General features: G+C 41.9%; 1 protein-coding gene across 5 annotated transcripts in view; it reads right to left on the bottom strand.

The window, feature by feature from the left end:
* LOC111864059 (E3 ubiquitin-protein ligase TRIP12) overlaps positions 1–16,188 on the bottom strand; it is a 91,550-nt gene that overhangs the window by 3,909 nt on the left and 71,453 nt on the right. For 4 of the 5 annotated variants that reach the window (XM_023851038.2, XM_033751309.1, XM_033751312.1 and 1 more), the window contains exons 28-33: positions 15,874–16,058; positions 13,449–13,558; positions 11,927–12,179; positions 8,329–8,598; positions 7,072–7,401; positions 1,482–1,812 (exon numbers count right to left, since the gene is read on the bottom strand). In XM_023851038.2, the coding sequence (XP_023706806.1) occupies positions 1,482–1,812; positions 7,072–7,401; positions 8,329–8,598; positions 11,927–12,179; positions 13,449–13,558; positions 15,874–16,058 (1,479 nt within the window). The remainder of the gene's footprint in view (positions 1–1,481; positions 1,813–7,071; positions 7,402–8,328; positions 8,599–11,926; positions 12,180–13,448; positions 13,559–15,873; positions 16,059–16,188) is intronic. The other variant, XM_033751311.1, reaches the window with a different exon arrangement.

Here is a 16,188-nt window from a genome sequence, read left to right as displayed (position 1 = left end):
CAGCAAACAAAACCAGTAAATAAAAAACACATTTTCAGAGAACCCGTGTGGAGATGGGGTCGAATACCTCCATCATGACCCCGTGAGTTGTAGGAGGCGATGAAATTGAAAGTCTCAAATCTGAGACAGTAAAATATAGTCGCGAGTCCCAAGAGACTTGGACCCGAGAAAGACTGCGTTGGCAAGGGCCAGCAGCTTATGCAAAAGACAGAGAGGGTGCCCCACAAAAACAAGACCGTAGCTATCAAACAGTAATAAATATCTGGTCATGAGCCCCACACAGGGGTCGACACCAAGACCTACTGACTGACTGACTGTCAGTCGCAGCGTGACTTTGACTTTGACATTTTCCGAGATACATAATCCAATATTTCACACGTCATAAAAACACATCATCCATACATGAATAACAAAAACACCCCCCCCCCAAATGCCTATAATATATCACCATATGACTATACTACACAACACAGCCATTAAATAACTACATTCACCCAAACCAGTTTTCCCACTTTTATAACTTTTGGCACACATGGTGTATGCTGCTGGACCTTCTCCAACCCACAATGCTTTCCTTGCTGAGAAGCTTCTATATACCTGGAAGCAGAAAGTCGAGGCGCCAGATCAGGAGAACAGGATGTTCCACCAGAAATCTTAGCACAAATCTCTTCCATTTTGAGACTACATGAGTGCTCCGTTTATCCATCCCCAAATCTTCTGCTCCCATTCTGACAGTCATTCTCTGATCAGTATGAACAAGCTGCCACACTTTCTCAGCATTTTCATCTGCTTTTGCTGTTGTTGGCTGGCCTGATTCAGAACAATGATGGGCAACTGCTCTTTCTTCTGAGATCCATTTATGCCTCTTGAAAATTTATCCCTTCAACACTGTGGAGCTTCTTCTAACAAACTGTAACTTCTGGCAGCTGTTATCTTCAGTTAAGCCAAGAAATATGAGATTAATGCACCATTATGAAAAAATTTAGATATGTTTATGTCATCAAATCACAAACACTTCCATGTAATTCAGTACTGTGAGAGACTTAATGAATGCATAATAACTCGAACAACAGCTAAAGTGGCTCACTGCAAATGGCACTGACAGGTTTCACACAGGATATGATGGCAGCACTTCACTGTAGCCATTCCTGGAACCTTTTAGCCATACATCACACACTATCAGCCTTTCCTTGTACACTGTTCATACAGCCACTTGCAAACTTCCTCCTAAGGATCTTTACAATTTGCATCATTTGTTTTGCTGTCATATGCCCCTGCTTCAACAGGACAAAAGCAACAAACAACAATTACTGTATAAGAAACTGTAGCTTACAATACTGCACACAACTAAAACAGCAGGGAAGCTGAAAGCAATTTCATTTGCAAGAAACAGCAAAGTATCCAATAATGAATTAACAAGGTTTTCCAGTCAACCTGGAAAAATTAATCTCATATGACAAGGATAAATTGACTTTACTAACCTCCAACAGGCAGCCTAGGCGAACCAGTGACGAACTGGACAAACTGCCTCTGCTCCTCACGGTCATAGAGACTAAGGATTTCAAAGAGAAAGCGTATGGCACGTGAATCTGCTGTGTAGCCATGATCGGGACGGCAACATTCCATTAATGTTTTAACATCCCATCCACTTGCACTGCCCCCTGCTGCCAATCCACCACCACAAAAAACAGCCTCCAGTTCCTCTGGGTAGAACATCTGCAGCTGTGACAGTGGGAATACTGTCTCGAAACCTTCCCGAAATGCTTCCATTTGGCGTGACACACCCTCCATCAGAAACCAATGGCACACCAGCTAATTTTTGAAAGAAAATTTAAAATTAAGACATGTTCATAGACATTCCGTTAGCTTCTTCAATCAAAAGATCAGGGCAGAATCAAATGGCTATAGTTGTTCAACATTTTAAAGCAAATATAGTTGGAAATACAACAAAGCTCCAACCCAGACTTAATTTGCATAATGAAAGACTCCTGATATTGTCATTCTCTTCCTCTGTACACCCTGCTCAGTCAAGATGGAACAGCTACAAAACTGATTCTGCTGCTACCAACAGAAAATGGTGGGGTGAAAATATGAAAGCAGATAATGTAAAAGGAAGGTAAATCCACATAGAAGGTGTTTGTACTCACACCAGGGCTGCATGTGCCCTGCCAGGTGGTTCTGTGCACGCTCTGTGGGTATACTTCAGCTCCCCAAGCTCATTCTCTTGGGGGGGGGGGCGGTCTGATATCTTGCCATTTGTCAACTGATTTCACAATACATAATAAATAACATAGGAAAGTATTAGAGCAGAGTCAGGATTTAATGCTTCTCAGTCTTAGACTTTCCTGCATTCTGTGTTCCCTAGCCCCAGCCAGAACCCCATACAAATAATGTACTCTTGCTCCCAAGTTAGTGCTATACCTGCATTCAGTGCATGAAATCTAATTCTTATTACATAAAATCATAGGATCAGGATGTACCCAAACGGCACAGTGTTCCACTCCCATATTTTCAAAATCTGAAGGGTCATCTGTAATTTGAGTGTGAGAAATATACTGACAATTTGATTTGTTTCATTCTGGTCCGTCACACTAATAATATCATGAAAAGTTAAGCAGTTCCAGTTCAGCACCCGTCAAAAGAAATAATAAGAGGGACAACACGAACCTGCTTGGTTTACGAATTCCAATAGAGTCTTAACAAATCAATTATAAATATTTTAACGTATTGGAAAGCTGCTGTAGTTGTATAGATTTTAGATTTGATACCCAGTTGTATAGTATTAATATTGTATGTATACATTTTAACTTTTAGAACATGTACTGTAGTAGTGGCTTCTAACTGTATTGATGTAAAGGTGTCCCTCTGAAGATGGTGAGGGCATGAATAATTGAAATAAGAAAATTCTTCACCAGTCACACTGAACGGAACTGTTTAACTTTTCATGATATGCTGACAATTTTAAAGTCTAAAGCTTCCAGCAGGTTGATGTTTCTAAGCTGCAGCATATGCTACGACTGGTGCCATAATGTGCTGCCAGCACAGCAAGTGAGAGAGTCTGGAATGCGTTTCATGGTCAGGCGCAATGACAACTTAGCCTCAAGAGCCATCGAGGTTATAAATCAGTAGCTGCAATTCCCAATAAAGATGTATTACAGTGAAAAGTGATGAAGTTGGGAATGACAAAGTCTGTATGTAGTAAATAAGAAACGGATTTAATACATAACATATTTCAAAATATTTACTATCTTCCCCGCTTTTTAAGTGTAATCACCATGACGTTAGTGCATATTCAGTCCCTGATGAAAAAGTGATCTTGGATTCAAAATCATCTTCCACGAGGGTAAATACTGTATTTACACCCTTTTGTTTGTTGAAAGGGACCCTGAATTTTATGCATCTTCTTGCTGATTTTCAATCTGGGGCTATCACAGTATTAAAATACCAATTTGGGCAGTTAGAAATTCCACCTCCTACCTGAAACTAAAACCAGCCCAACTTTCCATGGAAAACTTCATAATATGGAATTCCCAGCTACTGTCATGGGCAGTGTAAGACCACATACTGCCAAGTGCCAAAACAATCTCTCCCCAGTTAAAAACACAAAATTTCGTTGCAATAAATAACACAAAATTTTTAGATATTGTAACAAAAACCACTGTAATTCTTAGAACAGTTTCTACTTACACAGTTGCCAATGTTATTACTGCCAAAAATTTTCCACAATATGAAAAATCAGCATGCATTAATTTTAATACAACTACTTGTTTGTAACATACACCATGCTAGCAGATTTAAAACGTCAATTAATTATTAACATATTTTATTTGTTTACATATTTCATTTCACTTGTTGAATCGCTCAGCAAATAAGTTAATTTGTTGCAGCATCTCGGTTTCATCAGTTTTCAAGCTGCTTTCTTGCTTTTTTTTTTATTGCCAGTGGGGTGGGACTAAGTCCCTTGTACTGCGGCTACTTCTGGCCTACTGTACCAGCCCCAGATGATAGGTGAGGGTGATTGTGGAGCAATTGGTGGAATGAAGATTGGCAGGGGAAACCGAATTACTCGGAGAAAACCTGACCCAGCGCCACTTTGTCCACCACAAATCCCACTTGACCAGACCTGGGATCGAACCCGGGCCGCCGTGGTGGGAAGCCAGCGACGAAATGCTTGAGCTATGGTGCGGCCTACTTTCTTGTTGCTTCAACAGAATCAAAAACATATACTTATCACACCACGTACTGTTACACTTGTCCAGCAGGAACAAAGAAAGGTTATCTTTGTGTGCGGCAATTAGGCATACAATACAGCATCTACAGTTGTTTTTAGACTCATCTAACAAATATTTTATCACTTTTTATAAACTAAAGCAAATATGTGCAATTAACAGGGGAGATTTATCTGAATTTAAGATGCAGAAATATTGTTGTGAAAGCAAAGCTTAAATGATGGGACAACAGACACTCCGGAAAGAATCTGGAAGGAAGCAGACATGTGTGGCCTGAAGTACTATCCCAGCATTTGTCTGGAGACTGCAGAAAACTATAAAAACCCTCAGTCAAGATTCAAACCAAGCAATACCTCTATGTCAACCTGTTTGGTGCAATACTGATACAATATAGCAAAAACATTACATTGCTGATTTCTAAGCATCATCAATCTGGCAACATTTAAATTAAATAAAAGATTTTTAAGCTTATGACTTCAATTGTTGTGTGACTGTGCTTCACAGATATGATCATACCAGGGCAGACTGGTACGTGCATGTAGGTACCTAAGGTAAAATACACCCCTGCAGTGGTATGGAGATGGGTAGCCCTGATTTACACAAAAGATAAAATCTGTAGAATGAAGCAGCAAATCCTAGGTCATGACATAAGAACATCATTTCACATATCCCTCTAGAGGGCACACCCCCACCAATGTGCTTCTGCCGCAGGGGGCCGCAATCCATCCAAACAGGCACCCTCCTTGGGGGTTGAACTAACAGCCTCACCCAACATAACTTGCCCAGTTTTAGTACATGGTGTACCAAATCCAAGGATGCATCAGGGACGCACAATACATCAAGCCCAGGATGAATCTGCCAGTGATCTTGGAGAAGAATACCGAAGTCATCAGGGGACCCCACCCCATGGTCAATTCTATAAACGCTTCTTTTTCCCAACACTATCTTCTGAGATATGGCAGCCATCATGTCAATGGTCATAAAGCATGACTTCTCCCCCATCCAGCCATCATCATCATCAACAATCCTTACCGATATGCTGAGCATGTAGCGAGGGAGTGAGAGTGATGGCACCATCCCCTATTAGTTTCTTGGGGCATCCCTGTTGGCTGATCACACTGCCAGCACATGGATGGCCCAGTGCTGTGGTAGTCAACCTCTGGTGACCATGGTTCCAAGGGCACTCCACCCTCTACCCTCAGGGCCAGTTTGAGGGTGCTGCTGGGCACATTTCTCTGTCCCTTGCACAGGTAGCCTCCCTGTGAATGAAGCACTGCAGCAGCCTGACAAGGGCCAAGTGGGCCAATTGCTCAATGGTGGAAGCAAACTGTCGCCAGTTGGTGGTCCTGCCACAGCCTCAAACTGGTGACATGGACACATCAAACCTTGGAAGCTTCATCCTACCCAGTCTTGCTGCTGTATTCCTGCAACCTCCACACCATCCTAAACTCCCACCATGTGCCTTCTACCGGCATATTCATTGCTTTCCATGTGGAGTTCCTCACATATGCACTGAGTCCATTTATCAACAGACACCAGAATGCCTTCTACCAGGTTGCTGATGGCGATTTCCTCAAATTTGGACCAAATGGCATTTGCCACAGCTTCCATCTTTTCTTGACCAGCCCTTATTGCAGCTTTCATCTCTTCAATGTTAGCACTTATGGCCTTCCTTCTGACCTGCATCTCCTGTAGAGCCGTTAACCTGTTCCAGGTTATCCCTTGATGGCTGTCATGTCCATTCCATCTGCAATCCACAATCCAGCCCGTTTCTGACACCAGGTCTCAATGGACAGTGACTGTATATACGGTTCTGATCAGTGAATGGACTTAGTGGACAGAAAATCCTTTTATTTACATATAATTATGACACTACATGTATTCACTATTGTTTCACAACCTTCTATTATCACTCTGGTCCGGTTCCTGCCTAACCGTCTTCATTGACATGCAGTGCTAGCTTTCAGGCTGTGATGATGGTAAAACACTCCTCGAAACAGTTCCCGTTGTGAGTATACATTGTCAGGAATTGGTGCTTAACTGTACCTAGCAATGGGCACCTATATGACATTTATCTGATTCCAAGATACTGACTTTTAAATGTCATGTCATGTTAGAATATAAGCTTTACACAGAAACTGTTCTTTGTGGTTGGAGTGGCTTTTAACATCTCAGCTCTGCACATAACACATTTTTGCTTTCCATGCAAGCATCTTACCTATACATCACTAAGGTTGGGCAAAATGTGACCTGAAGCAATGGCTATACGGCCTTTATCAAATTTTAATTTCAATCCACAGTATACAGACAGTTTTATGATCTTCTACCACAAAGAAAGGAAGGAAAAAGAAATCATTTGGATACTGATGGAAATGCAAGTTTTGGGGATCTACCTCATGTATTAATTACAATGTAACAGCTGTATGATTCCTGTCATTACAACTTCATCAGGCTGGAACTTCAAGCAAGGCACTGGCTCTCAAGTATAAGCCAAGCAGAAGTTTGCAGACCGCCCCACTGTTTCAGGAAACACTGCAGTTGCCACCATCATGGTCGGTACCTTTTGGGGAGCAGGTTTCCAGAAGCAAGCAAGAAGCAAGCAGAGGGAGCTAAGGGAAAATGGTATACATATAAGATGGTGTAGGAGCCCTGAGTAAACCAACAGGATGATGTGCTCTATTCTTCATATTCTCACATTCTAATTATCCTTGTTTGGCTTTGCCACCTGTACAGAAGGAAACTGGACATGCTACAAAGCTATTCAACATTTTTCTGAGCACTACTTTTACACCTAAGTTCACTATTATGAATGCGTCATAAAATGTTGAAATACACTACTAACCTTTGCGTACTGATCTATGTTATGCACAGAGAGAGAGATGTCTCTGCCTCCCTTGCGGAGCTCAATGCCTGCATGGCCAGGCAACGTAAAATCAAGGCCGAGATCCTGTATAGGGCAACCATCCAGGTCTAATTTCTCAGCCCACTTCCTACGCTGACTAGCAGTCAGGTCAGAATCCCTGTCAATCTGATCTTTAAGGCGCTGAACATCCTGAAGGCGACACAGTGTACGGTGCACTTCTGGGCATACATGTGCCAAGTCTGGAAGAGATAGAGTGGACTCCTGGCCTAGCAGCCACCGATAGAATACTACACTGAATGGCAAGTCGAGCTGTAACACAAAGCTGCTTTGCTGTACACAAATCACATAGCATGATTATTTACACAATAATAACATAATACCACAGTACTGTAATACTTTCCATGAAGTTAGGCCCCTCTCAGCCCCAAATTACTAGGTACCTTTCTACAGCAAGACATCTACAGAACTTCACACTTATGCAGTCATCCTTTGTTACTAACCTGGCTCTCTTGGAGAATTTTCATTTTTGGCTGGATGATAAAAAAAATTTGGGAACAAATTAACTGTTACCATGCACCACATCAACTGAAGAATATGTACAATACAAATAATCATTTCAAGACCAATATGGATCCTTCAGATACATGCTGTATTGCCAACATTTCAAATTCCGCCCCCCCCCTAGTTTCTTGGGGTGGGTGAGACTGAGTCCACTTGGTATGTCAGCTACTATTTGGCCTATTGTACTAGTCCTGGATGATTGATGATGAGCGTGGAGCAGTCTCATGGAATGAGAATTCGCAGGGAAAGCCAAAGTACTCAGAGAAAGCCTGTTCCAGTGCCACTTTGTCCACCACAAATCCCACATGACTTGACCTGGCCTCAAACCTGGGCTGCTATGGTGGGAAGCCAGCTACTAATCACCTGAGATATGGCATGGACATTCATATGCCATTACTGTCTCTGTCTTCAAGGCAAGGTACAAGCACCCACATTAGCACAACAAATGCCTGAAATCTTCTGCAATATTTTGAACAGCATGACTAATAAAAATGTAAAAGGCAACAAACACAACTGGGACTATACATTCACCACAACCAACAAAAACTGTGCCATTCTTTACAGCTATACAGTGTATGCAAATTCCTACCTTAAAAACTATTTTCTGCACACAGTATTGTGCAGGCATCACTCATGACAACTGTGCTGACTGATACTGTACTGCACTGCACTCACCATTCGAGAATCCATTACAGCTTTAGCCATGAACTTGCCCAGAAAGCGGAATTTACTTTTAACTTTGGCAACATGATTGGACTTGGCTGTACGACCAAGAGGGGAAGGGAAAAGGCCAACTGCAGAATGAATGTAGCTTGTGGCTACCCCTGATGCACCATTATTCTGTGGAGTAGAGCGTTCACCATGCCACAGCTCCAGGTCTGAGCGCTGCATCTCCCGTGATACTAGGGCATAGAACTCCAGGGTTGGACCCAAGCCAGTTCCAACCTGACAACAAACAATGCATTCAAAATTAGAAGCAATCCAACATGTCATATGCATGCTGAAAAGTTACCACTGCTGGTCAAATGGCAGAAAAATGCAGATAACTAGATGGTATCTGAAAGATATGAAACAAAGTACACCAATATTTCTATGTTCCCAGTGGGAAACGCTTATTTAACATACAGCTGCAACAAACTCTTTGATTATTCATGGTAGTGGGAACAGTACTAAAGCTATCCCTGTAACAGGCTGTGGAGGCCGACAGGATTGTGACAGGTCGATGATCCCCATTTTCTAGGCAACAGGCTCACAGATGGCGGCAAGGCTGCCAGCCTTAGGTGCAACCCGCCCTTTACCCGCCAGGAAGATTCCTGGTACTCATTTCTGTTAGAGGCTGAGTCGACCTCAGGGCCATAGTGCAGCTGGAAGGATTAGGTCAATCGGGACACAAACCTGCAACCTTCTGGGTTGTAGAATAGTGCCTCAATCAACTATGCATAACCCCAGTGGGAGCAGTGCTGATAATTAAGAACAATGGATAATCCAAATATCAGTACATAATGGAATGAACTGCAGACTGTAGAGTCTAACAGTGGTGTTGCTGCCACTAAACAGTGAGACAAATATCTTTCTAACAGAAGAATGAACCCTTTCTTTCAATGGCAGTAGGCTGGTGTGAAAAGAAATAACATAATAAAAGGGGAAGTTGGAACAGGGTGAGGAGGAGATGTAAAGTCCACTGCAAAGTTTTCATTGACACATTAGTGAAACATGTTACGGGCAAGCAGATACTGACCATGTTATATAACACTAGGAATTACTAAGTTTCTGGACTTGGTCCATCGGTCAGTATTCGACAAAACATTAGTGACTGAGGTTAGCAGGTTAATCCCCCCCCCTCACCTGAGGGCAGAAATAAATCCAGTTTCCAAAACACTGTGTTCTCTAGTGTTTTCTCGAATACTAGACAATGGATGAAGTACAAAAACCCAATAATTCCGACTGTAATCGGCAACATTTACATTACAAGAGGCTACAAAAAGTAACTTAGGGGTTCTACAACTTCCACAATTAATTTGTGGTGTGGGTAATCAAAAGTCTACTCTGTATATATTAGAAAAAAGCACGTCTCAATAAACAAAGAGAGTATTTCCGAACAAATTTTTTTCCCATGGTCACAGAACATGTGTACACAGTTTCTTCAACAGCAAATGTCTGCAACCAAGACATGCAAAAATTGTTACCAACACAAACCAGAAAAAACGCACAAAGGGACACCAATGTCACAATCTACCTGTTATGTTAGGTGTAACAATTATATCCCCATTCAGTGTTTAAGTTATATGACTATATCAGCATTCAATTTCTAAATAAACAGACTGCCAACTGTCACAGCCTCTTCTTTTCCAAACTTCAGNCACTGCTCAAATAGATACCGGGCGCTCATATTATAAGGTAAGGTTATAAAAACCATCTTTTAAGATCATTTTAGTGAAAGTTTCATGCTTCAAGGCGTACCATTCACTGCTCAAATACTAAAAAACCTGCTTCCATTGAAGATATAAAGGGCGCTCATATTATAAGGTAAGGTTATAAAACCACCTTTTAAGATCATTTTAGTGAAAGTTTCATGTTCCTATCTCATAGAATTTAAGAACAATGATGAATAAATAATTTTCGAGCAAAATTTAAATGGCCGGCTGAATATATTACCGCAGGAGACGCAGCCGCGGAATTTAAATTACCGCGTCAAAGGGTTAAGGGGAATAAAAGACTGGACACAATTTTTCTGAAACGTAACTTCACCTACTGTTTATCCACATCCTTGGAACTGATGAGTTGGACTGCTTCAGGTTTGCATGACAGCATTCAATTTGTAAGAACTGTTAAAAATCAACACTAAACACAAGGGCCAATAAGAAAAAGATACTGTAAAAAATATGATCTCCCATTACAGTATTCCTTAACATCATACACAGTGTGTCCAGTTCTGTTAGGACTGTGTTCATTAAAAATATAAGACGTGAACTATTTTCAAAATTTCACTCTTTTATTCAAAATAGTCTCCTTCTGAATCAATACGTAGCTGGAATCGATTGAAAAGTTTTCAAAAACAGTCACTGTACTCCTTTTGTGGAATCACATTTAAAACTGTGGTACTCGTACATTCCCTTTGGATGTCCTGGATGGTGTCGTAACGGCCTCCTTTCATCACCAACATAACTTTTTGGACCAACCAGAATCTGCTGGAGCCAAATGTGGTGAATACAGAGGATGATCAAGGACTGTGATCCCCTTTCTGGCCAAAAGATCGCACATGTTCTTCAATTTGTGGGGTGGGGCATTGTCGTGGAGGAGCAACCAGGAACCTTGCTCTCGATATTCAGGCTGAATTCGAAGAACTGTCGCCCACAAACTATTGAGGATTCCGAGATAATAATCAGAATTCGCTGTTTGACCTTCTGGCAGAAATTCTTTGTGAATGATTCCTTTGGAATCGAAGAAAATGGTTAGCAGTATCTTTACTTGACTCTTTTGCATGTGCGCTTCTTTGGGCTCAATCACACTGCACGCTTCACTCTGCCGCTTTGTGAGAGGTTCATATTGAAAACATCATGTCTTGTCACCAGTAACAATTGATTTTGTAAATTTTGTATCACTTTTGGCTGACCGTAACATGTCTTTGCAGTGTTCCACTCTGGCATGTTTTTCATCGCCTGACAGGGCATGCGGTACAAACCATGCACAGACCTTCCGTTTGCCCAAATCCTCAGTCAAAATTTGATGCACAGTACTTCTTGGTATTCCCAAAAGCTCCTCGATGAGTCTTGCCGAAACACATCTATCTGATGCAAGGATTTCAGTCACTTTTTTCAAATTTTCTTCAGTGCGACTTGTTCTCGGCTTTGATGCACATGGAGTGTCTTCAATGTCCTCCCTGCCATCACGAAATACAGCATACCATTGAAAAATGTTCGAGTGACTCAAACAGTCACTACCATGCACACTTTTCATCATTTTGTACGCTTCTCTCGCTCTTTTGCCTTACTTCAAACAACTTCTCTGTTCAACCGCCATTTTCCGACGAGCATCAGAACAGTACTGTTACATTCAAGGTCAGAACACATGATGCAGCGATGCTTGCGCTTTCAAATTATAGACAGCCACAGCTGAAACTTCAAGAATCTTACTGCCACAACTTGCAAACAGATGGCATTGCAGGGCAAAATTTAAAAAAATGAGTCCTAATGGATCCTGGACACACCATCCATGTCTATGCCCAAATTATAATAATAAAAAAGTATGTCAAATTATGTAAAGATTTCCTTACTTCATCATGGTACTGGACTTCTAACAAGGCTCTTGATGTAGCTGATTCTTGCATCAATTGTTCAGCTTGTTTAAGAATATCGTCTCGAGAAATGACGCGCTTCCGTCTGTCCAGCCTCGGTGTTACCCGCTCCGTTGAGTCCGAACTGCTCAGTTCTGGAGTCGACTCCAATAACCGCTGCAGAGCACGATCACGGTCAAAGGAGGTTGCATAGAACAGCAGCTGACGTGTTTCAAATGGGAAGAGAAAGGGGCTGAAATTACACAAGATAAATCACACTAACAAAGAGAACATATCCTTGGAATGCTATTAAAAACCGTTTCATTCATGCAGCACACTCACAAGATGTATCCTACTGTGTTACACTGAAGCACCCCAAAAAATATTCAGGTCAGCATTCATATGAACCAAACATAAGATGCCACATAAACCTATATATGGTAGTAACACCAGTCTCACAAGAATCTGATAACTTACACAAAGGATATACAAAAGTAAAGTAAACCCTTGCTGATCTGGTCACAGTCAATTCTGATTATTGTTATAAGTATTATTCCCAGTTTCTCTTTTACCTAGCATTCAACTTCAATGACCTGATGTTAAAGGTGTGTGTTCAAAATCCTCCATATAAGGTTTCCATGTCAGAAGCAGGGTAACATTAAGGTAACATTAGGACCATAAGTCTTGACATGGTTTCTTTTCCAGAAACACAACGCAGTTAAAAAGTTCAGATGATAAGAACATGGAAAACACCGAGTTTGGAGCCCATTAAAATTAAATTATGTTAAAGTCATCATAAACTTGTATTAATGTAACTGTTTATATGCTCAAGAATGTAACCCCACAGATGGCTTGGGACCACCTTATTCAAATTTTCAAAATAATGCCGACGACGATGATGATGAAAAAAGGTATGGGTTTAATGATTTTCAGTATATACAGCTCTTACAACACAGACACTTGTACTGGAAAAGTATAGTGCATAACTGCCATCAGTCAACACTTATGCATATATTACATTTGCACTATATAAGTGACACAGTTCCTCCTGTGTCTACAAAGCTTGAAGAGAGCATTCATGCATAACAAAAGTAATAATCCATACATTATTAACCTTTTACACTAGATGTCTGGAAGAAGGCAAACCCAGTACTCACTGAGCAGGGGGCTGAATGGATTCTAGTGCTCTATTGGTGATGTGAAGAGAAAACCTTGCCCTACCCTGATCCTCAGCTGCCTAGACAGGCATTTCTCAACTGTCAGGCCATGGCCCGGTACCGGGCCCTCTGCTTATAAAAAAATAAATTATTGGGCTGTGGTCTCACAAAGGTTGAGAACCAATGGCCTAGACTATAGCCAACCAAAAAATTCCAGTCATCATGAATCATATTCTAGCTGTTCAGCTCACAGCCCATCAGCACATTACATTAATTCTGTATTCAGCATTGTAGTTCCAAATTAATTTCCTGGCAAGTCACAGGAGTATGGTGCTGCCTTCTTCCTAACCCAGACCCATACTCACCACACAGCAGCTATCTGCTGAAGCCACGAGGGCAAGTTACCCGTCATGATAACGAGAGGGTCTTGAAGCTGCCGACTTGCCTTCGCAGCTACCTTGCTGTTCACAAAGTCCTAGAAATAACAATAATCTCTATGTTAAGAAGTTACTATTCTTTCAATAACTCAACATCTCCTTAGCGAGCAATGATGACTGGTGGTGGAAGATTCGACTGCACTGAAGACACAAAGAACTGGACAAAGTAGATGTAACCTGTTTTAAAACATTTTAGAAGTAAGGAAAGGAATTAGCTTCAAGAAGCTTGCTACTCTTTAGTTGAGAATTGTATACATCCTCAACCCAAAACTGAAACCCTAATCATTAAAATATACTGGTTTTGTATGTGTGTGTAACATTGGGCCCTCAATCCTAAGGGAAGAACACAGATAGGGGACATACTAGAACAAAGTGCTGCAAGTATTTTGGATCAAGAGAGTTCCTGGGATGGTGCATCGGTTGAGAACTACTGGTTCCCAGAAACAATATTTCTTCTTGAGTCCTGCATGCAACCAGTGCAAGTTCTGGCGAACGCAATCTCCGCCAACGCTGCCCTTTCCAGGCATATCCTATTTTGGCCTGACAAAAGAAAGAACACGTTCAGACCACACTTTTCTCTACTTTTGTGTTTCATAATAAGCCTTCCTTTGAAAAGCTTCTGACTTTCATCACTGAAAGGTTTTGACTCTCCAACAGCAAAACCTCATTTTTATTAAATGTTCACTGCAGTATATACAGCAAAACTAGGGACCTGCATTCAAGGTACATTTTTTGTTGGCCCTCATTTGAAGCTCTGTAAGCCTAACATATTATTTTCTTTGATTTAAGGGTTTAGTCAGATTTTATGTAAAAAAAAATTGATTCCTATGCATCAGATCTTGTTTTTTGTGTCAAAGGGAATTTTTTGCATGCTCCCACTCTCATTTGGCCACAGTTGCAGAGTTCAAGGTCATAATTTACACATCATGCAATGCACAGATTAGTAAGGCAGACTATAATAAATGATTCCATATGGTGCTGCCACATTCTGAAAAGCATAATAATTACATACAACAGTTGTAAAAGACCCCCAAAAAATATTGGGTTATGACAATACACTGACCTCTAGCCTGATGGTTCTCTGGGCCACACAGTGTAGTGTAAACCTACCCATACCAACCTCTACCTTAATGCTGGGTCCCACCACCACCCATCCAACAAGCTAGCTGTACTTTTCACACTGATGCACGGAGCTAGAGCTCTATGCGATCAAGACAGCCTACACGCAGAGATGGTGTTCCTGAGGGACGCTTTCAGGCAGAAGGGTTACAAGAACCGGCAGATCTACAGAGTCCTCAACCGTTGTCCGAACATCAGTCAACCCAATGATAAACCAGACTCAGTCGGGGACTATATGCAACCAAATTAGCAGGGTGCTGTACCAGTACAACATCAAATCAGTGGGCCAAGTATCTAGTTTCCTCAGGCTGGTCAAAGATAACCTGGAACTAAGGACATCGGGTGTACACAGAATCCCCTGTGAGTGCGGCAAGGTCTACATTGGGCAGACGGGCCGTTCTGTGGACACGAGGTTGAAGGAGCATCAGTGGCACATCCATCTCGAACATCCAGACAAGTCAGCTGTGGCTGAATACAACGTTGACTTGGGACACTGCATTCAATTTCACAATACTTCTATCCTTGCTACCAAGACCCAATATGTGGATCACATCGTTAGGGAGGTCACTGAGATTGAGCTCCATCCCAACAATATTAACAGAGAGATGGGTTTTTGTCTCAGCAAGTCATGGAAGCCTCTCATCTGCTCCCTCACGAAACCTCAAGAACATGACGTCAGATCTACGTGGCTACCCAGGTCAATGCACGCTCAGCAGCTTAGCCCCAAGGCTATTGGGTCAATGCCCCCTCCGTAGTCATGCCTCCCCCCTCCCCATGATCCTAATCTGGCTCTTACCTGCTACCTGCTGGCCCATCTCCACAGACCCTTCCCCTCTACTCTATTTATTTTCCATGTAGCCCACTCTCCCTACCTTCCTGTTCTTACATAGCTGGGTGTTTCTGACTGGTGACTCAGTCTGCAGCCAGTTGCTCACACTGGTTCCTGGCTCACGGATTTTATTCTACCCTGAAGATGGAGGCACTACATTTCTCCAAAATGTCACTTCACACAAGCTCTACATGACGCAACATCCCAGAAGATGGCATTCTTCAAAAGCTAACCACTTTACCACTATACTATACTGCATCATCATCACATACATGCTGCTATGGCTTTAACCAAAATTCCTTAAGTGACTGACAGATGTGTCAAGTTACTCCGGGAATTTGACCTGCAAACCCCCAAAATTTATGTCAGACAGGCTCACAATAAGCCAGGGTGACCACTACCCACCTGCTGAATCAGGATAGGCATGTACTCCACAGCAGGGTAGAGCGTGCCCCAGTATCTGTTGAGGGCATGGAGCACTCGCAACAGGCACAGAACTTCCAGAGACGCATCCTGTATTGACACTGTATCCGGAAGTTGCGGGCTAAGGAATGGTTGCAGTGGCGATTGTAGTGCTGGAACAATGCCTTCTAGAACATAGAATTGCCTATTAGCCTAAGCTCATATTACTCACAGCATGTATTCAGCAAATTTACAGAACACAGCATTCAGTACAGCAGGCATACTTTGACATAAAAACCAAAAAACTTTTGTTCGACT

Source organism: Cryptotermes secundus, unplaced genomic scaffold (genome assembly GCF_002891405.2).
Source record: "Cryptotermes secundus unplaced genomic scaffold, Csec_1.0 scaffold669, whole genome shotgun sequence".
Taxonomy (NCBI): domain Eukaryota; kingdom Metazoa; phylum Arthropoda; class Insecta; order Blattodea; family Kalotermitidae; genus Cryptotermes; species Cryptotermes secundus.
The sequence above is the reverse complement of the archived record's forward strand: the minus strand, read 5'-3'. Positions and strand labels throughout refer to the sequence as shown.